Raw genomic sequence first — 23,885 nt, forward strand, 5'->3', positions numbered from 1 at the left:
CGCCAGATGGGTTAAGACCATTAACTCCAAAAGCAAAGAGGAAAGGAGATGGCAAATGACAGGCTTGGAGAAATCTGTGAGAATCCTTTTAAGCTAGAGGTTTGTGTCCATCTAGTGTTCAGTGGTGGTAACTGAAGGAAGCTTTCAGAGTCTGCTAAAGGAACTTGGTGTGGTTTCCTGAGCTGCAAACAATAGTAACCCAGAACAAACGACGTGCAGTCGATAACTTCAGCTCCCAGGCAACAAGGAAGTAGTCAAATGAACCATTTTATTTGGTATAATTTAAAATCATCTGTTAGTTCATTTATACAAATAGGCTTTTTGTTATTTATAAAACAATTACAGATTTCTACATATCAAGTTCCCAGTGTAAAAGCGTAGTACCATGCACATGGTAGCATACAGCTCCAGGAGGCTGAGAGCCCACAGGTGTGTGTTCCCCCTTCAACAGCACTGTGGGAGTGAAACCAGAACACGGCAGAAAAAGAAAAGAAAAGAAAGAGAACTTCAGGACTTTATCCATGTCATGCACATACATTCGACCCTCTGTGCACCCATCCGGAAAATCTCTCATCTTTTGGCAGCTCCTCCCCCCCTCGCTACGCCGCTTATTTATGAGACACAACCTTTGTGCTTCTGCTGCGCTTCTACAACACAGGTTTAGTCGCCACACACGGGAGTGCAGCAGAAATTACCAGGACAGACTGCTGTCATTATTGCCGGCAACTGTAGTCAGGCGCAAGAAACTGTTCATTACACACAAAAAACAACTGAAATGACGAGGCACAACCAACACTGGCCTTTTGCTTTGCTGCGAGTTGCACTTGTGCTTTGCCTTTGCTGCAAAAATGCAAAGCATGACATGTAAACCACAATCTGTGAAGAGCCGTGGGCCTGCGAGCTTTGCAAATGCACACAGACTTGCCAGGCAAGATGTCAGTTTAGCACCTGCGCTTCATACACACACACACACAAAAGGCTTTGAGCTGAGAACATTTACTGGAAGGAAATGTGTCAAAATAAGAAATTACAAAAATAGATTGGTTGGATCTGAATTCAAAATTCTTCGCGGTGCTTAAAGCACAGTGGTGAAAACCTTTGGGTTTGACACAGGAGCACTTGTGGGTCTTTGGTTTCGATAATCCACCAGACCAATGAGAGGCTTCTAACAAATTCTACACGAGTTTGTGCTTAAAAATGCTGCTTTGACGCTGCGTTCTAAACTTGAAGCAACAGTCAGCTAACCGGAAAAGTAAAGCAAAAAAAAAAAACACATATTGAAAACATACTATTGTATTAGGCACTACAAATCCATTCCGCAGAGGTCTGTGGGGACCTTAAGACAACCGACAATAGGAACATGAAGTTCTAGTTCATCATAGGTGATAATCAATGACAGCACACATACATTTTACAGATAAACTATTACAAAAAATATATTCAACTTTGGCCATTACAAGTGTAAGTTAAAACATTTCAGGATTAAAAAAAATCATTTACAGAGTAAATTCACTTTTAGACTAAATAGCCTCCTTTACTTTACCTCAAAGAGAAATTTTTAGGTGTGTTACTAATGGCACTCGGTTTGAGTCCAGAGGATGACACTAGGAGTTGTGTTACAGTCTGGTGTCACTACACTATGGGTGTGAGGAATCCTGTGCCACTTTAGAACTATTAAACAATTAGGGAAGGCCGCAAAAACCTCCAAAGAGGGCAAATGAGTGGGGCTTTTTAGACATCACTGAACACACCACCGTTGGAACCGCTGCAAGGGAATCAAAACCTGGAGCCATCACGTTGTCACAGGACCAAACGTCCTTGGAATTATTACCATCTTCCAAACCTACTTGGCAATGTTTAACTTGGCATGCTGAGGCATCCTGGTGTAAATTTGGCTTGAGAGTCATGAGATGCAATCTTGGTGAGAATATGAGGTAGTCATTGGCTCTCCACCTGAACAAAGGTAGATCTCCTCTCTCCAGTCAGACGGGGAAGCTAGCTGGGTCGGCTGTTCTGGATGTTATGGCTTTGTCGCAACAGCGAACACCATTTATTAAGGCAAAGCAGAGGAGCTATGAATGAAGAGCAGGTGTAAAATTGGAACTGTGTAAATATCAAATGTTAAAAATGCGGAAAAATCGAAGAGATATGGTTAGTTGTCCTCGTGCAAGTTGTTTTGACGACGATGGCAACGCGGTGAAGATCCTGCAGCAGACGTGTAGGGTTGAAAGGAGCTAAAAACTAACAGTGGTATGGGGCCAAGCCAATGCTTAACCTTTTCTCTTCAGCCCTCCTCTACATGAGTGGATCTTCATCCTTCTTCTCTATAGTCCACATCTGGGAAGCAGTTCTTACAAGAGCACACACTTCTTGGGATTCTTTTTCGTGGCAGGATACAAAACGGCCCTGACGGCTTCGGCAAACACCTCCCTGACGCCATCCTGCTGCAATGCAGAGCACTCCATGTACTTTACAGCTCCGATCTGCTTGGCTAGGGCATTGCCCTGCTGGTGGGTGGTAGGGGCCAGACTCTGTTCCTTTAGCTTCTTAACCGTCTCCGTATCACTTCTAAGGTCTTTCTTTGTGCCCACCAGCAGTATAGGCACATTGGGGCAGTGGTGGCACACCTCAGGGTGCCACTTGTGCCGGACATTAGCGTGGGAGGATGGGCTGCTAATGGAGAAGCAAATGATAAAAACGTTGGTCTGGGGATAGGAGAGAGTGCGCAGCCGGTCGTACTCCTCCTGCCCCGCCGTGTCCCATAGGTTGAGGCTGACGGTGCGACCGTCTACGCTCATCTGAGCGCTGTAATTGTCAAACACTGTTGGAATGTATTCTTCTGGGAAGGCATTGGTTGTGTAAGAGATGAGTAAGCAGGTTTTACCAACTGCCCCGTCACCCACAACCACACACTTAATGGTCTGCATCCTGCCAACGACCACTAGGGCTGCAGCACCTAAACAAAACGGGAGGAGGTGGATACAATATAAGTAGTGGAAACAAAAATAACAGACCAAATACCAAGACTTCTAGAAAATGATATAAATTGTGGCATTTCTCGGTGAGACAAGTTTACTTTTTAAGAATGTAAAATACCAATTTTTACATTCGTACCAACATTTAGAACATATGTGCTAATTAAAGTGAGTTAGCGTCAAAGTTAGCTGCCGCAACGTAAGTCCTAGCTAATCGGCGGACCGCTATTTACCCCTACGATGCTACCCTCACTCACTGTTCAAGAATTGCCACTTAAAAAGTTAATTATAGTCAGCTGCTAAATAAACAAAAATATGAGGCTAAATGAAATCTATGCTTGCGTTAAATGATTCAAGTTAAACAGAAAATAACTAGGTGTTCCTCCCGTGACTAGCATTAAGCTAAGGAACTAGCGGTTTCGTTGCCTGACGCTAGCTAATTAGCAAACAAGTTGAAAATGAATTTACGAAGCGCAAACTTAACAGAACTTGTTCCGGCTCAATACCACAAGGCCGATTATGCAAAAAAATATGATTTATCAATATAAATACCTTAAATGTAAAACTCTTTCAGTAACACCAATATCTGAAGGACTTTGTGACTTACCGCCACTTAGCTTTCGTTCTTTTTTTGCCTTGTATTTTCAGTCATAGCCGCATCCGGGGAGCTGTCCGTGACGTCAAACAAGCGAGCGGGAGTCCCTCAGTGTGGGAAATGTAGTTTTTAACGTGTGCTTTTTTATCTTGACACTAGAGGGCGTACTGGAGTTGTTCTGCCTCCACCATCAGATTTTATTTATTCGTCTGTTTGGTTATCTTCTAGTCATGATTTTTTGTCTGATTTTATTTTTTTATTTTTTGACGGTGTAGAAGAATCACGTAACAGCAATAGACTGCGTAAAAACAATCTGGCGTGAATCAAAGACTCACTCCAATGAAAATCAATGAAAAACCTGCATAATCGTATTTAAAAGATCACTGGGAATGCTTTCACAACAGACCAAAAGATGATTGGAGTGGGGCTTTAGGCTTCTAAGATGTTATGTAAACTATAGCAATTATTTTTTCAGGATTATTTGGTACATACAGAGTTAAATAATGTTTTTTTTTTCTATACATGATTTATTATGAACAGAAATGAAAATCTACCATCAATTTTACAGTCACAAACAGCTTTAGGTGCATTTTTTTTTGTTAATTCTTCACTTTCAATGTGTGACTTTTATTTTAATTTAACGGTCTTATGTGCGACTTTTTTTACTTTTACCAGTTTTTGATTCTTACATGTCTTGATTTATACAATCCCAATCTAAGGTCAAGCCAATACCAACATAATTTGATTTAAAAAAGTGAACTATTATCAATTTATTTTGCCTTAAAATATTATTTTCCTTAAAACCAACAAAAATCCGAATGAACAAATTGAGTGGACCAAAACAATATTCTATGTTACAGCTGTGGTATATGTGGCCTTTCTGCTTAGAGTTTAGAGACATGTATGTAGTTCTGCTTTCCCCTCAACAGTCATCTAAATCAGGTCTGCAACCTTTAACTCTAAAAGAGGTGTTTGTGTCTTAACAGTTTCTTACCAACCAAAACCCTTCTAGTGCCACAAAATCCCACTTCACTGTTTAGAAAATTACAATTCATTTTTAATGGCTATTTTTTTTATAAAATGTGGCTATTACACATTTACAACTATTGAATTATAACTTTGTTTTAATTTTCTATACATAATAAGTTTAATTTATATTACTTTTGACAGCAGCACATGAAGGGTCCTTCCTAAATAAAACACACTTTATGTCAAATAAGATCCTCTTGCTGCAGCAGATTTACTTGAATTAAAAGTGCAAGAAAACCAAGTCAAACATGACATTTTCTATCATTATGACTTACGGCATCATCCTTTTTTAACATGACATTATCAGTGTTTAATCCCTTTTCTAAATCTATACAAGTAAATGCAGTTATATACTTTAAAGACTTCATCTCTGAACTTTAACTAGATCCAAATGGTCTTAAATGTTCTTACATACACAAATGAACAAAGCAAGAGTAAACATTATTTTTGGACCTCAATCTGCAACTATTATGTCTTTCAAGATCAAATGTTTCTTATCCACCATAACACAACTTTTCAAAGCCACTCTACAAAAATGTCTTTGTCCGACGCCATTGGCAATCTGTTGATGATGTCACCTTTATACACTTCAGTAGGTTAAAAGGACACGACTGACCAACAACTGGAGACACAAGAACACAAAGAGGCACCAGTTTATTGCCTTTCCCAAGGGGTCTTGGCGTCACTGTGGTCTATAAAGAGAGGTTTCCCACTGGGACCTTACACCCACAGTCGCCCTCCACCCCATCGATTCTGCCAACAGATTCCCCAGGACGTCTGCAGCATTCCCATGGCAACAGCTGTTGACAGGATCGGGGTGACTGTGTCAAGAGATGTGAAAGCAGAGTTTGGCAGGAGTAAAACAGGAGTGCTAAAAGTAGGCAGGACTGGAGACATTGAGCTTTCAATGTTGTTGTAAGCAATTTTTTGGCATGAAACAAAAACAAATATATATACATAAATATGGTTATTTTATGTATAAAGAAATCAAAGTGACACTTCTTTTCCCAACTTTATTCTTCCTGTCTTATTTACAAAAGCTCCACATGATACAGTGAAATCATATTATTCAATAAAGTTAAAAGATGTTCATAAAAAAACAAAGTTTGTAAAAAGTCAACAATGGCCGTCATTCTAAGGCCACTTTCTCAGTTTTTAAAGTGCTTCATTGAGATGAGGCCTTTCCCTCAAGAGAACAAAGACTTAAATAATGTACCGCGTTTCATTTGACAACACTGATCGCTCCAGGGAAAGGCCACAGTGTTTGCAATATTTGAGATACTTCCTAAAAGACTTTTCTTCCAGACTAAACAGGTTTTCAAGAGTGGTAGAATTTAAAAGTCGTGAAGTAAGCATTTTAGCTCATCTACATTTCAACTTTTCCAGTGAGAGATCTTTTGCTGCCCTGTTGCCTGCAAAAGGACAGAAACAAGTGGGGGGGGGGGGGGGGGGGGGGAGAGGTAGAGTGTATAGGATTCCACTACATTGTAAAACATAAGGCTGATGTTAATTACTCCCAGTGATTTCAGTGCAGCTTTTCGTAAGATATGTAAAAACCTCAAGTACTCAAAACTACAAAAAAAACAAAAAACGGTTCACTTAAGCAGAGATGAGGCCTGTAGAAAACTGCTAATCCATTTAAGCAGAAATCTTTGCAAACTTCACCAGGAAGAATTTTTATCACCTCCACAGGGGCTGAGCAGCAGCAGGTCGAGACATTTTAGGACCGGGTATCCCTGTAGTTGTTGGGTTCTTGGAGCCAGTAGGAGACACGCTTGTCGATTTGCTGGTTTTATTGCGGGCAGCTGAAATGACGGTCGTTCGTATGGTCTTCGCCGAGGTTGAGGAAGGACTGTTGAGCGTACGAGGCTGGGAGGAAATTCGGGTCTCTGTCTTGGGAGCAAGACGTTTAGACACTCGCACAGGAGCGCCTCTAACGAACGCGGGCTGGCTGCTAGGAGGTTGCTGGTCTGACACAGCTCTGTCTGAAGCCTTTTGGTTCAGAGGGGGTCTGCTGGGAGTCTGTGATTCATTTCCTGCTCTCTCTCGTGTGCTGCTACTTCTTCTCGCCTCTGCCTGAAGGAGAGTTGGCCGAGCTGTGGGGGGTGATCGCACCGACGTGCTGCGTTGAATTGACAGCCTTGTAGAGGGCTCGGTTTTGGAGCGCAGAGTGGGAAAGGCCGAGCCATTGGAAGAGGCTGTGCGTGGCACAAGACCTCTCTTAACCCCTATTCCACTGCGGAAAGAGATCTTCATGCTTCTGGTCTCCTCCTTTGACGCTTGTGAGCCTGGCGTGGTGCCTTCTCTGAGGTCAACCTCCCTCTCCTTCTTCCACTTGGAGCAGAGGCTTGGTGTGGGGCGTGGGAGAGGAGAGGTCGGGGGTGACATCGCTTCATAGGATCGGAGGCCTTTCACCAAAGCGTGGCACTCCAGTGTTTCACCGACACGCGAGTAAGACTTTGTCATCTCCTTCTCAGCCTGTGATGAGTCCAAAGCCTTCTCTGGCTGTGGCTGACTGAAATCAGGAAGACTGGGGGGCATCCAGTTCTCCTCCACTGGTGTAAAACCCACTTCTGTAGTTAAAGCTGCATCAGGAACATTTGCTCGAACATCTGTTTTCTGTGGTTGAGTATGTACTTCTTCTAGAGATGACTGTGGTTTGGGATCGTCTCTCAGATGCTTCAAAGTCTCGTTGTCACTTTGTGATGGCATTTCACCTGCTTGACTTGACTGCTGCACAGCATTGCTGACACAAGAAGCTTCGCTTTCACCCTCAACAGGAAAATTTGTGTCCGTTTCAAATCTTTGCTTGTAAGCAGAGGCCTGATTTTTAACACACAGGGGTGGTAAGTTCGTGTTTAAAACAGAAGAGTGTGTGCTGGAATTGTTCAAAGCAGAAAAGTTTTGATCTTTCTCAGGTCCCATTGTCTTATGTTGGCCTTCCAGCACATAAGAAATGCTCTCATGCCCATGCGGCTTCACAGTGAAGCCACCTTTGTGTTTGGGAGGACTAAATGTTACTACGTGAGGTTGATTCGTTTCTCTGCTCTCCTTTTCCACAACAGGATCTGCTTCGACGCTGGAGCAGGTGCCGTCGGTCTCTGGCGAGCTGCAGAGTATAGCGCTGGTCTCGTGGTCCGAGGAGCTGTTGGAGTGATAGCTGCTCGAAGACGGGCTGCTCCCCAACACAGCGAAGCTCTTGAGCATCGCTGAATTGTGGAGGTGGCTTTGGAGGTGGTGTGCGTATCTGCGGGAATCTGAACTTCTAAGACTTCGCCGACTCCAAGAGTAGCTCAGATTCTTTTCAAGGAGTTTCTCCAGCTCGTCTTGGTTCTCCTGGAGAGGGGGATCTCTGGCAAGACTCAGGCTAAGGTCGAGTCCTGTACACACAGCCAGAGAACGGCGCTTTTCCAACATCTCTCGCTGACGTTCCAGACGTTTCTGCTCTTTCAGCTCCCGTTCTTCATTTTCCTGTTAAGCATAATAAAAAATCAGGATAAAGGGTAATTTTGTACTGAATTTTCTTTACCAAATATAATTTCAGTATAGAAACCAGAATCTGACCTTGACAGCTCTTTGGAAACGATGACAAAACAAATGGAAGACTTTGCAGGTCTCCTCTAGTTTGAAAGTGCTGTCGTCCTCACAGAAGAACTCCACCAGAGCTTGACTTGACATCCTCATACCTTCTATCTCATCGTCTGCCTCCCTCAGACGCTCCTCTGCCATCTAAACAGAAAAAGTTAAGGTGTAATTTACCCCTCATGAATCTTGGTGAAATACTGCATGTCAGTGCTTTTGTTCACAGGATAAAACATCAAACACCAGGATTGATACCTCCAGAAAAGACTGGGTCTGCTGCAGAATTTCCACCTCAGTTTGTACATTTTCCTTGAGAGTGGCCACCCTGCTCTTTAACTTCGATAAGTCGTCCAGCACACCTTCCTCACTTAACCTGTAGACATACACAGTAGACATGTTTCTGAAGCAGATGTGAAATCAACGGAATCGAAGGCTGATCCATAGTGTTAAAAATCCACTCAGATGCAAATTGTGTTTTTGCTGTTTTCAACATGTTTTTTAGGCCTTTTTCAGATGATGGTGAACGTATAGAAAGCTTAATATTGCATCTCTGAGTATTTTTTTATTCAAATTGTTGTGAACTACGAACAGATAAAATAATGTCGTGGGAAAAAGCTTGGGACAAGCCACAAGCTCCCTGCTCCACTCCATTCTGATACACCCACTTGTACATCTTTATTTTCCTTGTCTGAGCTAGCATCTGACTCAAAGCTTTACCCAAGATAGCTCTGATATTGCTTGCCATTTTTTTCATACAGTGTAATATGGGGTATAACAATTAATTGATTAATCATTTTATATTTCTATGATCCAGCCAGATCAATCTATTTGAGGCAAGTTTTTAATAAAATTGAAACAAATCAACCTATATCACTATAAAATCATTTCAAAATGAAATAAATCAATTTTGGAAATACCATTTAGATTGAGGCATGGTAGGTTTATTTTACTGCAACATAAAAATGATTAAGTGTCATCGCAGCGATCAACACACATGTGATGACAGAAAGAAATGATCAAGCCATCATTCTAGTCCAGTGTGAGGAAACACTGACTTTTGCAAAGACATGTCACCATACAGTGTTCTAATAATGTTCTATTGTTCTTTTGGTTGTATTATTTTTATGTAGAAAACCACAAAAACCTTACGAAACTAAAACGTAAAAGCGAATTGCCATTAATTCTTGTTTACTTGTTTGTTTGTAAACATATTTTATTTACAGTTGATTAACTTGCAAGAAATACAAGGAATCTGGAAAACTTCACCTGCACTGTTCAGTACCAGGTGTTTATCTCTGGGTCTGACTGGTTGATTTTTGGCTAAAGATGTCCTGGACCGAGTTATGTAGCAGATTATGTCCTGAACTAAGAATCGGACCGTCACCCACAAATTATGATATTAATCAAATCTTTGTTACAAAGAATCGTTACACCTCCAACCGGTAATGTTAGGTTGGGTGTGAGGGGCTGTAAGCTTGCAGGAGAGAATGTCAACAGATGGATGATGGGAAGTGGAAACGGGTTTACTTTTCACCAACAGACCCGCCCAAATCTCAGTGGTGAATTTCCAATGAACTAATGACATTCTACAGAAACTATGTCCTAAACACCACACCGTTTTTAAAATTTTGGCTAAAAACAGGATCTCTGCAATTAAAAGATCACTGGGAACAGATTAAAAAAAAAGATCACTGGGAACAGATTAAAAAAAAAGATTAGACTGGGACTTTCAGGGATTCTTGTCAAACTATAGTTACATGGGTTAGATAGAGACATAGCCATAAGAAAAGCAACCATTACTACAACAAAAAAAAGAGAAAAAAAACTCCAGCAGTGCAATTAGCGTGGTATTAAGACCCACATAGCAAATTCTCTTTCTATTTTTGATACATTTTCAGGGATTATTGTGGTTTTTCCAATGGAATTTGTTTTTGCACGGCGGAATCATTGGGAAGGGACTGACCTGGACGCAGAGCCGACATGTCCTAGTTGGCTGGGAAATGAAAGTAAACTCTGGTCTTTTTTCACAGCTTCCTGTGGAGACAAAACAATTGGTTATCAGACCATTGTCTCCAAAGAATCAAGCAACACATCATTTGGCAAATGTGACACCATAAAAAAAACAATTTCTGCACACAAAAACTTCTATTAATTTGCCCCAAATATCTTAAGATGGCTGTGTAACAACATTTTTATAGATAAGATCACTGACAGCATTTCAATGATGTAGAGTTTAGGTGTAAAATGTAAGCCTGTAAATTTAAAAATATCTAACGTAAAATGCTTAAAGCCAACTTTTATGACAATCAGCAGCTGCTTGAGTCCATTAATATTTAATTGAATTTTCTGTCACCTTATATGGCCATAAAGTTTAGTTTCAAGTTCTTTAAGGCTACATTCAAACTTGATTACTTCACTTTAATAAAACGAACTGGCTAGAAAAGAAATCAAAATGTACACATCAAACAAGTAGATCAAATTCCAAAAGTAGGTCCATTTCGGCAAAAATCATCAAGCTTAAAGCCCCAACATCCATCCCTTTAGCCTGATTTACAGTATTGCTAAAAAAAAAAGTTTGTGAGTTCTGTCAATAACACGTTACAGTCAGTGTGACACCTTGTTCTCTTTGTGCATGCAAACAACAAAAAATGCCACCATGAACCTCAAAACAGCTCAATCCAAAACTTCTCTATTCTTTATAATTACAAAAAACAAATAAACCACAACTTTAAAGACTTTGCTATACACATCCACATCCATCCATCTTCTGAACTCTGATCTCAGGTTATCTCTAGGATCACGATGTTGCTGGAGCCTATCCCTGCCACTGCTGTACAAAGGCTTGTTACACGTCGTATTACTATATTATTGTCCTATTCGGAAAAACATTTTAGAGGCAAGAAAATCTGTTAATTGTCAGATTAAGTGTACAAATAATTGATGGTATGCTTTTTTAAAAATACAGTGGTTCTGCGCTAAATTCCTTTCGCGGCTTGCTGTTTCGCTTTTTTTTTCAGCGCAAATTTTTTTAACAGCGGACTGTGTTCTGCCTCCCGATTGGCTGTTGACCTTGCCAGTATTTCTCCTCCGTGCCTGGTCTCCGTACAGAATGCACTCAGCCTGCCAGAGTTACAAAAATTTTTGTTTTCATTCTGTAATGCTTGGCTTCTACGAAGGTTTAAACTTTTAGTTAAAATTAGAGAAAAGTGTGAAAATGTTCATGTCTGTCTGAGAAAAGAGTATAAAGTGTGTATTGAGAGCTCAAGTCACGGGTTATTTATAGACTGTATCCCCCGCAATTGACGAGGGAACACTATACACCTAAACTTAAGATCTTACCATGGCAACAAAATGCAGCAAATTCATGCCTGGCTTGTTGGCTTTGGTGTCAGCCAGTTTGAGAAGCGATGAAATTCGAAAACCAGCAGCGTTCCCAGCGTATCCACCCTGAGAAACCAAACACACAAGACAGCCTCAAACAATGAATCTCCATTTAAAAGCAAAGCAAAAGTCACAGAAACAAAACATCAATTTTGAGTGAAGTGACCCCCTTTTAAGACTGAGAATAAAAGAGTTAACTTATAAAACTCACAGCATTCATATAATTCCCGGCTTTCAGCACCAAACGGAGGATGGAGTGTAATTCGGGACAGCTCAGTAGTTCTAAAGTAACAAAAACAGCATGAATGTGGATTTTTAAATGCCTTAACCATTTGTCTGCCATGCAGCTGACACTTAAAGTGAGTCAGAAACTTAAAAGAAAGAAACACTTTTCTCTTAAATCATTAAATTATTCTAAAAATGCAAAAATCTTATCTCTGTTTCATCCAAAAGCCTGACATCACCAAGCAAAGCCAAGCACAAGCCTTTTAGCAGGTCAATGCAGCCTCTGATCTTTATGGTGGTGGAGTACAAACAACTCCCCGCTGTTACTTTACCTCTCGCCGCCTCCCTGAGACATCTGGCTGCCACACACAGAGAGGTCACAGCTGGGTCAAACTCCTGCCGCAGGATCATGGCGTCGAGACGAAGCCGAAAACTGGTGAGAGAGGCAGATGGATTGAATAACAGGGAGATTTGAGCGATGACAGCGACTAAAAAGGTCTCGCCATTCGTTATACAAACACACTGTCACACAAAGGAAGGGTGCTGGTGCAGCGAGGAGGGAAAGAAAAGGTAAGAGAAAGTAAAAAACAAGCTAATGTGATATTTTTGCCATTTCATCTAGCTTACCTTGGTACCTCAACTAACAGCAGCATGAAAAGATCTGGCTCTCCGAGGAAGCTCCGTTCCCCACAGAACCTCCTCAGCCGAGACTCCTAAGAAAGAGTAGATGATAATCATCCAACTCAAAAACAGAAAATGACGAAGAAAAACTGCAGGGTGAGACGTAGGATGAGCTTCTTGTTTGATTCCAGCTAATAAAGACCTTTACCTCCTCACTGTCAGGCAGCAGCTTGCAGAGCTCGGTAAGCTTCTCAGCTCCGTAGTGGTCTCCAGAACCCTGCTTGATGTCTTTAACTATCTCTTTAGCAGGCCTGCACACAGACAAGTTTTGGTAGAACATGGGTTAGCCATGTCAGGGTGAGGTTTTGCACCCACAAAAAAAAAAAAAAGCTAACAGTCAGGCTCAGTTATGTAGCAGATTATCAAGTTCATACCACCACAACATGTCAAATAAGGAATTGTCCGATAGTTTGGCTCTAGCATTAAAAGTGATCAAACTACAGACGTCCTTTGAAGCAATCTGAAGGACTCTGTTTGGATCACATAAGAAACTGAGCAGACTGGCTTTTTAACCTTTGGCTTTATTTCACCTGAGTGACACACATTCTTAGATTCTGCTTTTTGTCTATTATACCCTGCTCATCATCCAACGGCCCATAACAGGTGACTGCTTATTACAGTCTGAAGCTTTTCTTCTCCAACAATCTCCCATCATTAACAGCTCAACAATCCCATCATTATCTTATCATTTGACACCCGATGGAATGACATCAAGTCGCACACGAACTAATGATTTTCTGCAGAACTGTCTTTCATAACACAAACATTGCTAATTGCCCAACCAAATCTACTGAAAACGAAACAAAGAGAGGCTTATGAGGACTGCAACATGACGTAACTTAAGTCTCAATTCAGACAATGGCAACGCAGAACTGGATTTGGTTTAAACTACACCCATTAAAAAAAAAAAAACGGTAGATGTGTGTGGGGTTTTCTTTTCAGGGCAGAGCACAAACAAGTGTCAAAGAAAACAAACGCTTGTGTACAGAAGGGGATTTTTTTTATACAAAAGCTCTCCCTGCATGTCTCAACAACTCTAGTTTAGAGAAGAAACGACCTTCAGTTTGACAGCATCACTGAGGCGTAACGATAAGTAGCCACTTGAGATCTCAAAACTTCACAAATTTTCAAGCAAATATTCAATGACTTTCTTTTAAGTTAAAAAAAAAAGTCACAACCTCTAAAAGTTGGTGGAATGTTTATCTTGAACCCCACAAGCAAAATGAACTTTTAGCGATAGTTAAATGTGACCAGTTGAGTGTCTCTTGACACAGTGTTGCTTTACATGGTTAAAGTAGCATCAACAGGTGTCAACACACCACTGGAGCCACGTCCTCAGCACCCTTGTTTAAAATTTAACACAGCTGCTCAGAAGCCTCCCTCACAATGCAACACCACCCCCTTCTATCAAGAGTTGTGGTGTCGGAGGCGCCAAAATGTGATCAACTTAACACAAGGGGGATCAAAAAGATGGTTAAAAACAGATGAAAGTGACTAATTGAAAACCATAGACTGAGGACTAATTAACTGAAACAAAAACAGCTGAAAATGAACAGTGAAAGAAAAACTAAATCTGATGGCGCAACTTGAACACAAGACAAGATGGCTTAAAGCAATTAGAGAAAACTAAACAAAAATGGCACCGATCTGCACATTCTCCATGTGGGGCTATGGAAAAATAGCTGCATTCCTTAACAAAAATGTCTGAACCACGGAAGTCAGGACATAATACGCACAAACAAAACAAACATGGATGAGGGCACAGAATGCAGCCAAGTAGATTTTTTATTTACTTAGTGAAATTCATGAGCATGTCTGTGGATTTGTTACAAAACTCAAATTATACCATGTATACCAGGAACCTGCTGATAAAACAGGTGAGTCTGCATCTGTCAGTAAGAGAATTAAAAATCAGCCAATACTGAGTGGAAAGTGTGGTTGTGGGAATATTACTCAACAATAGTAGGACGCCACCCGATCCTGAACATGCTAAGGCTGGGTTACAAGTAAGAGGTTTAGTTTACAATGTATGAGCTTTAAGAAGTAGTGCAAGAATAAAATCTGGTTTAAGATTATAGGATCCTTAAACAGCATCATATGGCTTCTTTAGGTCAATAAAGAGTCTAAATGTGGAAAATAATAGATATTAATAATAGATTCAATCAAGGCCTTATAAAAAATGTTAATTAACCGGATGACATCAGCCCATTTTAAGTATAATACAATTAAAAGAAAATCATGTCAAAACTAGTGTTTAACTTAAAAAGGAAAGAGAAACTTACATTTTGAACTGCCGTAGAAAAATTCCGATGTTCATACTGCGTTTGGAGTCCAACAGAGAAATCTGTAAATAGGAGAAATTTAAAAGAAGATTTTAAAAAAATTTAAATTTAAAAAAATTGAATTAAAAAAAAAGTCTGACATGAAAAAAGAAAATGAAGACTGTGGTTTGTGTGGGAATAACCTGCATAGGAGGGTCCTGTGGGGACCTACAGCGCATCATCGCTGATCGCCGCCTCAGGGTGCTGGTTCTGTCCCTTGGCTTGCTCTCCTTCTGACCGAAAAGTTCATCCAGAGAGCTGAGGTCTATAAGGAACTCATCTTCGCCAGGGACTGCCCCATTCCACACGCTCTTCCTCCCCTCCACCTTCTCCTTAGGGATGCGCTCCCAGTTTAGCTTCTTCAGCCGACTTCGAGCGCTGTCCACCCGGCTCAGAGATGCAGGAGGGGGTGGGGGAGGAGGGGGCGGTGGGGGTGGGGGTGGAGGAGGGGCGACTAGCACCTGATGTGAATCCATGGTGGTCACTTGAGCAGCGTCAGGACCAGCTGCGTGCTCAGGCTGCTGAGGTCCATGTAGATCTCCTGATGGTTGCAGACAGTTGGGTGAGGCACGGGGGAGGTCTAGTAGTGGTTTTACAGATTACAGAGCTCCGGTAAAGTTTCCAGTATTCCCCCCTACTGTCTATATGACAAAACCAAAACAAAATCTTATCAGGGATATTTTAGTCCGGGAAATTATGTGCCAGAGTTTTGCCAGAGCATGCCAAGCGGTGGGGCAGATGACTCAGCTAGCCTCGCTTCTGATTTAAAGGAACTCTTCAGCAAACAAAGTGCATCTGGATGAAAAATCTAACCTATGATTCAAAGTTCAGTGCATTTCTGATTAGTCCTCCCTGCATGTGGGCTGTTTGGACAGCTTGTCTCATCCTGTTCGGTTTCACCTCAGTGCATGAGCACAAACTTCCGCCAGGTTTTTGTCCTTCTAATTACAAAATATTTAGCCCACATGCAAGGTAAGATGCATAGTTAACCACAAAGCAGAGGAATTAAGGGTCTGAAGCCTATTAAATCATGACTTTGAATATATCTTCCACTTCATGGCATGTAAACAACTGAAAGGTGGCTGAACACACTTGCAGTAGCAAGTTTAAAGCAGGCTTAGAACTCGGATTGGTGATGATTCAGAGGTTTTAAGAGTCTGCTTAATTATGACATTGCTTTGGTGGAAACAACAACAAAAAAGTGGGGAGTCATCTTTTGCTCTCGAGCGTTGTCTGCATGAATCACTGCGTAAAGAGAAAACTGCAGAGCCGCGGGAGCGCGCTGCGCTAAGCAACGCGCACGTCAGCCTCCATCATCTCGCGCAAAAGTATTAAAAATGCGTCTTGGCATGCAAATTTGCTCAAGAGTTCATCAATAGTTCGAGAAGTTACGAGAAAACAAATAAAACATTTCAAGGTGTTCCCTCAGAATTGATAAGACCTAGTGTTGTATTTTGTAGTTTATCTTTTGTCTTTTTTACATCCTTACTGTTTTAAAGTAGAATGCATAGAACTGTCGACTTAAACAAGTAGAAACTGTTTCTTTAAAATTAAAAACAACCAACATTAAACGAATAAATAAAAAACAAATCAAATAATTTTCGTTTCTTTGAGTCAAACTCCAGTTCAGTTTCTAAACTTACCAGTTCTCTGTTAGTCCAAAGATCTGACTCCAAATGCAGGTATCAATTTAAACTTGTTTTCTGTTTATGTCTTCTTTATTCCGGCAGACCGTGGCGCTTCATTCGCCGGAGTCCCTGGTCCCACTTCAGTCGGACCTCAGGGAAACTTCCACACTCTTCCCCGTGAACGCGCAGGCGCGCCTCCGGTGCTGTATCCTCCCAGTTTTCCCATGGGCGGATAGAAGTCTGTCAGGTGAGACTCCTCGATCTCGGGTCATTTTCAAGTAGGTTGAACACTTTGAAGTATGAGATTGATGACGACAGAAAAAAAAGTCAACAATCATGACTTTTTTTTTTTATTTACTTGTTGTTAGTTTTTTTTTCCTGAAGATTTGTCATTTTCCTTTTTTAATTCCAGATTAGACTTTAAAATGTTTTGATGAGATGCTATGAAAGTGTAATATGTCCCTATTTTAGGCTGAATCCTTATAATGGGTCTTCTGATCTGTTAGTGTAGAAGGTGTGCTTTGAGGAGAAGGCTGTGGAGAACCTGAGATGGAGAGCAGATGGTTTATTAGACGTGGGAAATGATGTCTGGATCTCCTCCCTGGTCTAACAAAGATGCACAGGGTGAAAACCAAGAGGCTAGAAGTCCCTCTAAAGTGCTGAAATCCCCCATGACCTGGGACGCAGACCAATAACAACGACCTTTCATCTAAGGTGCTGGAGCGGTCCTGGCACTTGTCACCTGGTCCGACTCAGGTAGCCTCTTTCACAGGACGCGCTGACTGACGGTCATCATCACTTATGGGGCCCCGGTAATTAGCAGGTTATGACCCTTTAGATTAAGGTTTTATTGTGTTTGAACTGCAAGGCATGTTATATTTCTCTGTGCCAAAATAAACCTCTCTCAGGAAACTTCACTTTCTATTCAGTCTCTCACTTAGATTACAGAGCTTTTCTCAGAATACTAGGAAATGCCTCCACTGAGAGACAGCAAGCTTTATAGTCCACATAGAGAGCCTCAGCAATGCTGTACAAATTCACATTTTATCCAATTATTTATCCAGCTTTGATTTTGTAACAGAGATTAAGGAATTATTAGGAGTTCTGTTACAAGAGGGCAAAAACATTCCACTGTACGCATTTACACATCTTTGTGAAAGAAAAAAAACAGGTTGTTGTTTCTTTAAAAAGAGGAAAGTAAAGCAAAACACATGAGATGGCAGTACCAAGTACTACATGACTCACCCCAGAGTTCAGGGAGGCGGTGGCAGCAAGCATTAGCCCTGCAACGTCTTTGCTTCTTAATCTCACTTTGAAGTCCCAGTGGGGTTACACAAAAGTGAAAACAGGTTAAAGGTTTGCTTAAATGTTAGATTAACCCCTTTTCAATCATCAAAAGATGATTCGAAAGTGATACCAATTTCAAAAGTTTAGTCTGCTTTTCTTGGTGCTGCAGAATTTAATCCGGAAACAAACAAATTAATACGTAAGATTATTTTGCCCAGATGCAGGGCGAAAAAGACACTGTAAAACTATCACATGCACAACTATTGATATTCCTGAATCATGATTTTCATGTTGGTCTGGTGGAGTATGTTGGTCAGTGTGGCTTTGACTCAGTTTGGGGGATAAACACACGGATAGACGTATCTGTATGTGTGAAACGGCACACACATGAACACAAACCTGGCTCTTCTGATTCCAGACTGGGATAGCAGGTCTGGGGAGGTATTTCCAAATCGAGTCCAGCTTCCTCAGATCTTTCCTACTTTCACAGCCTCACTTGGATAATGTGCGGGTGCCCAGATATACCGACAGGGATCTCTGGCTTTGGTTAAACCGCCTGATAAGGATTGGCAACAAAACAAAAGGTAACACAGACATTCCCTTTAATTTGCCTACTAGCAAACAATAACATCTGGGTACTCCACTTTAAATTGAAAGTAAAATACACTGAGTTAGAACAAGGTTCGGATTCGCACAGTTTTACCTCACACAGCATCGTGGGAGAGCGAGTAGTCAGCAAATAAAGGGGAAGAGCTGAGAGGATACACGTGGAAGCAATCACTCGTAAAAATGTTCATCTTCATGTTAAAGCAGCCACATCAGTCTCAACATTTATAGACTGTATGTACTGGTTTTTAAAGAATTTCTACTAAGCTTGACTTGATCACATGACCGACCTCTGTCGTCCTCATGAACCTCGAACACACGATTTGGTTGCTTTGTTCACCAAGTTATCTTTGATCACAGCACATGTGCCTGTGGATGGATTTGCACCGTCAGGTAGCATTTCCTCGGTTGGACAGAGGGGACACGGCCTTGCATATTCTGTTTGTGCGTTTTTATTTAACACAGCAGGTTGGGAGAGAGGCTGAAGAGCTGGTGGTCGATTGTCCTTAGAGGGGGCTGGGTCATCTCTGTTAGTCTTTACGCATCTGGCCACTAAAGACTCTTCCGACTCCAATTAGGATTTCCTGACTCAATAAAGAGGGTCATTGGCCTGCAAAAACACTGCAGTGAGACTCCCCCACCCACTGTTACCCTCTTACAACCGCTGCTAGACCTACAGTCGCACTCTACTAAAGGTTTACAACCCCACAGTGACGTGGATAGACGGGGGCTAATCAAACGTGTTCTCTTTTTTCTTTTATTTACGGTCGAGATGTGAGGATTTTCCATCAACTTGTTTTTTTTAGTAGTCTGCATTGGAAAGGAAAATTCTCTTTAACTTGTTGACCCGCTAAAGTCTTTAAGCCAAAGCGTAGTTTTAAACACAAAGCCGGGCTGTGTCGATAGGGGGTCCTGGGCCGCTGCCTGTGTGGCAAGAGTGATCACACGGTTAATATTCAAAGGCCAGAGTTTGTCGTAAAGAAGCCACTAAATGGAGATTGACAAAGCACATCATTTAAACAAAGGCTTCTGCTTAAGTGGGTTGAGTACGTAGCATGAAAAGCATAGAGCGAATTGGGTTTGCTGGGGTGGCCGTGGACAGAGTCTGTTGAGAAAACAGTGCCTCCACTTCCTCACCCTCATATTAAATCCAAACTAAGACAATCTCAGAATTTAATAAAGTTTTTAACTTGAAGACTCACAACTAAGACAGGGAAATTTGTAAATAATCTAGACTAGAAAACGGTGGTTTAGGGACATTCATAGTTTTAAATGGAATACTTTTGCAGCCTCTTTCATGCCCTACATCTGAAAAACAATGGTACGGATTTAATTTTAAAAGCAGACTTTTAATTACAAAAGTAGGGATTTAAGCTTTGGTGACTTCCAGGTGATTGTAACATCTACGTGCATCCCGTTGAGTGAAGCAGATTCCCCCATGCATCGCTGCACACACACTCACCATATACAAATACACATCGTCAATTACTTCAACCAACTAAACCTAATTATTCCACCCCTGCTTCTCCGTGCCAAGTGGTGATGTCACCTACAGAGAGACAGTGGGGTTTTTGGCTCCGAGCCTGAGGGCGGCCCTGCTGACAAAAAGAGAGGAGAAGCAGAGAGAAGAATGAAGTTTAATGGAGATTAGGAGTTGAAGGAAAAATCTGGGGAGACCCCCAAGAGTTCTGGGCAGCCCTTGCCGCAGCATAGATTAACAAACTTGCTCCGCTGCTGAACCTGCAGTACCCTGGCTTTTACTTTTTACTCATTTTCCTTAATGTGTTTAATGAACAGGTTTAGGGGTGAAAAGAAAACACAAATGAGACCAGTGGATCACCCTTGTGACTCTCATCCCATCATTTCCACACTGGAAATCTGCAATGCTTATTCATCCTTACCAAGTTGTTGCATAACAATGCATCTCGCCTTGTCCAGCACCACCATCAAGACACCCTTGGGCCCCAGCAGTCTGGAGCCAAGGTCCTCTTGTTTTATTGGGGTGCCATTTGAGGCTACAGCTAGTGGGAGTTGCTGGACATTTGGGGCACACGTCATAACTGAAGGGGAAAATTAATGAGCCCAGGGAAAATGTGTGATTTCCCAATGAAACTTTTGCATCATCATGGGAAATGCTTTCCAATTAACCCTCATGAGCAATCGGGATGACAGTAAACAACGTGATGTGTGCTTATTCACATAATTATATTATATCTGTGTGAGTTTTTGAATGTTCTTATACATATTTATATTAAAGTCCCATGAACTTTGATCATTGCTTGATATATTTATAAACCATTCCCAGTTTTCTTTTAATTATGATTACTGTATGCAGATTTTAGTCAAAATTTTAAAAACCCGCGTCTTTTTCTGGGACACAGGCTAGCTTCTGCAATGCAGCAGCAGTTCATTAGAAACAGTTTCTTATTTGGGGTCACCATGGAGGAAATACAAAAGCCTATTACCATTATCTTGCACTACAGCATGATTTCAAATGATTCTTTCCCCTTTGCGTTAACGCTGAACCAGAGCACATCAGCTCTCACACTTACCCAAAAGAAGCTGACCACTGGAAGAAGGAAGCTCTGCTGTGCACCAAACAGCCCATGGTGAAATGATCCTAAACAGCATGAAAGAAACCTGATGAATGCTGGAAGAACAATATTTGTAAAGACCAGACCAAGATCGATTGATGTCTCAAATGGGGTCAAGTTTGTTTGGAGCACTGCCACAGTAAGTGTGGGGAGGATGTAGTGTTTTCATGGGGTGGTAAAAGAGAGTGTAGGAGTAAACAAGGCTTTGTAAAGTATGCATTATGAGGAGGGCTGACTGGGCTTTTTAAGCCCAAGGTCACTGATGCAAAGAATACAGAACTGACCTTAAAGTTGTGGAGTTGAGGGATTTCTTCTGAGAGATTTTTGCTGTTGGGTATTTTTTTCAGGATGTAGGAATAATCAAGGACAACTGAGGTGCTTGGTGTAAAACCTTTCCCTTTTCACTCCCTATGTAGTTTTTAACATCATAATTACATTCGTTTTAAATCCAAAGAATAGTGTCCAAAAGAGGAAGATACAGATGACTTAATGGGATAAATGGGATTAGATAAATGGGAACCCCTAATGTTTTTTTCTCTTTGGCATTCACGTTCAAGTCCTTTTTTCCTCCCTTCCTCTCTGTCCGGCACATGGAGATGTGGCATGTTTGGCAACAGGGAAAAAGAGCCCAAACAAAGAGATGAGTGACCAGTGGAGAGTTGCGGTGGCCAGCTGAGTTATTTGGTCAAACCGAGTAAAATGGGGGGAAAAACAGTTGCTAGGCTGTGCTATGAGAAAAGAGAGCACTCTGGTTGGGCTCATTGAAAATAAACCGCCCTCTGTTTACTCACAGAGATACACCCGTTTAGAAGCACTGTGTTTACAGCCAATTAGCATTATTACCCACTATTACCTCCCATCACTCTCTTGAGTCTTCATTAAACTCTCAACTTGTTAAAAAAGGATCTAAAAGACACCAGTGAGCGAAGTGGAAGTCATGGTAGGAAAGGTTTAAATCTAGAGTTAGTATGTAAAAAAATCTTTTTGTTTACATAAAATAGGTTTATTTACTGCTTTAGAATAAGTGACATGGTACATTTAATGTCTGAGCAGGTTTTTTATCCACACTGAAAGCACATACTATCCATACCTATTATCGAAATACAGACATTACCTTATTCAGTTTCCCCCAAAAAAAGCTTTGAACAAATGTGTCTTCTTGTTTTTTGGTCTTTGCATTTATTTATGAGATACCTCATCATCATGTTTTTTAACATGAACATAGCACAACTACATGTATTTAAATGAGTTTGTGTCAGCTGTGCTACACGGTTAGGCACAAGGTACACTTCTGATCTAGTAAAGCAAAGTAAGGCTAAACTGTAGATTTGGAACTGGTCAACATTTTTTCTGTAATAGCAGGTATAGTCTATAAGTTCACCAGTCAAAGCTTATGTTGTCAGCATACGATGTTTGTTTACCATTGTAGCTTTTTCTTACTTTGTTCTATGAGAACTTGCACTCATGTTGGTGTCATCTACAGGATTCTGAGCTGCCAGAAGTCCATGCTCACTCTTTAGCATGGAGAAAAAGGTGCTGTTCAGGGGACAGTACATTTTTTTTAAAAGCCTCCTCTATCCCAGACAAAAATTAAAAACTGCTTCAAGAAGTTTACCCAAATTCCTGCATACCACTTTCACTGATGCAGCTGGTTACAGTTGCATCAACCTGAGCAAAAGTTTGTCATAACCTTTAAGTTTTTAAAAGAAAATCTGCTGTGATCAGAATCAATGATGGAGTGTTACAAAAGCGGTCAAATGATGACTTAATAAATGATTTTGCAGTTAGAAAATGTACACCACCACGTGTCTATTTTGATTTTGGATAGACTTAATCTTTTTTTTTGTGTTTAGGGACAGTGTGTTTGTGACATGAAAAACAGTATTTCTGAATCTAAAGTTTCCACAGTTGTGTTCATTTAGATTGGAGGTGGGAGCAGGAGGAGGTAGTGGGGGCCACTATAAAAGAATTATGCGGCTCCCAGATGACTTGCAGTGGCATTAGTCCTGTGTTTTAGACTCTTTGTGGTTTGGCATTTGGAAAGCGGTGGGAAGATAAAACACGAGTGACGTAGCACACACTGTTTTTCTTATGTTTATTATTTTAACATTGTGTTTATTAATGAATTCCCCACATTTTTTATGAATGATTTATTGTGTTTTTAAAAGACTGCAGAACTTAAATGTCACGTTGTTTTCAGGTGGGCCTCAGTTAGCTTTATTTGTAAAATACAGCTGTTTTCACAGGAGAAAAGATTAGATTGCTGCAATGCTCCTCACTTGAACGACACAATTGCTTTGGTTTGAGTTGGGAAAACTCTTAAAGGGAACAGACGTAGTGAATTATCTTGGGTTTGCCCTGAACAGAAACCAGACAGATAGACAAGAGCAGATATAAGAATATAAAGACTTAGAGAAGAACAACTGGAAAAAAAAGCAATATTGTGCTGATGTATGTTAAAGCCCTGGAAGGCCAATGTCTTGTTTGAAGAGCCCTGAGGTTAAAGTCAAGGGTCACAGGTCAGGCCTAAAGGTTATCAGTAGCTGTTTGGGGTTAACGACAATTGTCTGAGCAGAGGAGCTATGGCACTGTTAAAGTGATTAACCCAGAGAAGGAATTCAGGGGTTAAAACTGGAGTGAAAGCTCACATCAATCCTCATCCAAACACACAGCTTCTTTTTCTCAGATTTCTGGCAGAATAACCGCCTGGTTGTTCTGGGTGTGTCTGAACTTGGTGCTGGGGTGTGAGAGGAAGTCACTCAGGAGCAGAGGTGTTGAACCCTGCCATCCTGTTGTTATGGCTCACATTTGCTTGTTGCTCCGAGAGACCATAAAAATTTAACGGGAGGTGTTTGGTTTGTGCACTGAGCTCAATAAAATTTAAAAGATAGGACTGCTGTGATTGTACAAGATGTCAAACATGAAAGTTTCTTTTTTGACTGGCTCCAATGGTTTGACAGACACAAACAGATGCAATATCC

General features: G+C 41.1%; 2 protein-coding genes across 4 annotated transcripts; both read right to left on the minus strand.

Moving 5' to 3' along the window:
- Positions 1–251: 251 nt before the first annotated feature.
- On the minus strand, positions 252–3,720 carry rhogd (ras homolog gene family, member Gd). 2 transcript variants are annotated; one of them, XM_004073356.5, is made up of 2 exons: positions 3,583–3,720; positions 252–2,956 (listed from the first exon to the last, which is right to left on the minus strand). In XM_004073356.5, exon 2 carries the CDS (start codon positions 2,925–2,927, stop codon positions 2,352–2,354), a length of 576 nt encoding a protein of 191 aa, XP_004073404.1. In that variant the 5' UTR covers positions 2,928–2,956; positions 3,583–3,720; the 3' UTR covers positions 252–2,351. The 2 variants fall into 2 exon arrangements, with proteins under 2 accessions (XP_004073404.1, XP_004073405.1); XM_004073357.5 differs by having other exon boundaries at positions 3,528–3,628.
- Positions 3,721–5,598: 1,878 nt separating this feature from the next.
- Positions 5,599–16,594, minus strand: fhdc2 (FH2 domain containing 2). 2 transcript variants are annotated; one of them, XM_023959260.2, is made up of 12 exons: positions 16,433–16,594; positions 14,933–15,430; positions 14,751–14,812; positions 12,617–12,719; positions 12,415–12,500; positions 12,120–12,220; positions 11,774–11,844; positions 11,521–11,628; positions 10,145–10,215; positions 8,437–8,554; positions 8,164–8,328; positions 5,599–8,070 (listed from the first exon to the last, which is right to left on the minus strand). In XM_023959260.2, exons 2-12 carry the CDS (start codon positions 15,263–15,265, stop codon positions 6,280–6,282), a joined length of 3,009 nt encoding a protein of 1,002 aa, XP_023815028.1. In that variant the 5' UTR covers positions 15,266–15,430; positions 16,433–16,594; the 3' UTR covers positions 5,599–6,279. The 2 variants fall into 2 exon arrangements, with proteins under 2 accessions (XP_023815028.1, XP_011478604.2); XM_011480302.4 differs by having other exon boundaries at positions 14,933–15,330; positions 16,433–16,593.
- Positions 16,595–23,885: the final 7,291 nt, after the last annotated feature.

Source organism: Oryzias latipes, chromosome 10, assembly GCF_053564925.1.
Source record: "Oryzias latipes strain Hd-rR chromosome 10, Olatipes_Hd-rR_3.1".
In the NCBI taxonomy this organism is placed as follows: Eukaryota; Metazoa; Chordata; class Actinopteri; order Beloniformes; family Adrianichthyidae; genus Oryzias; species Oryzias latipes.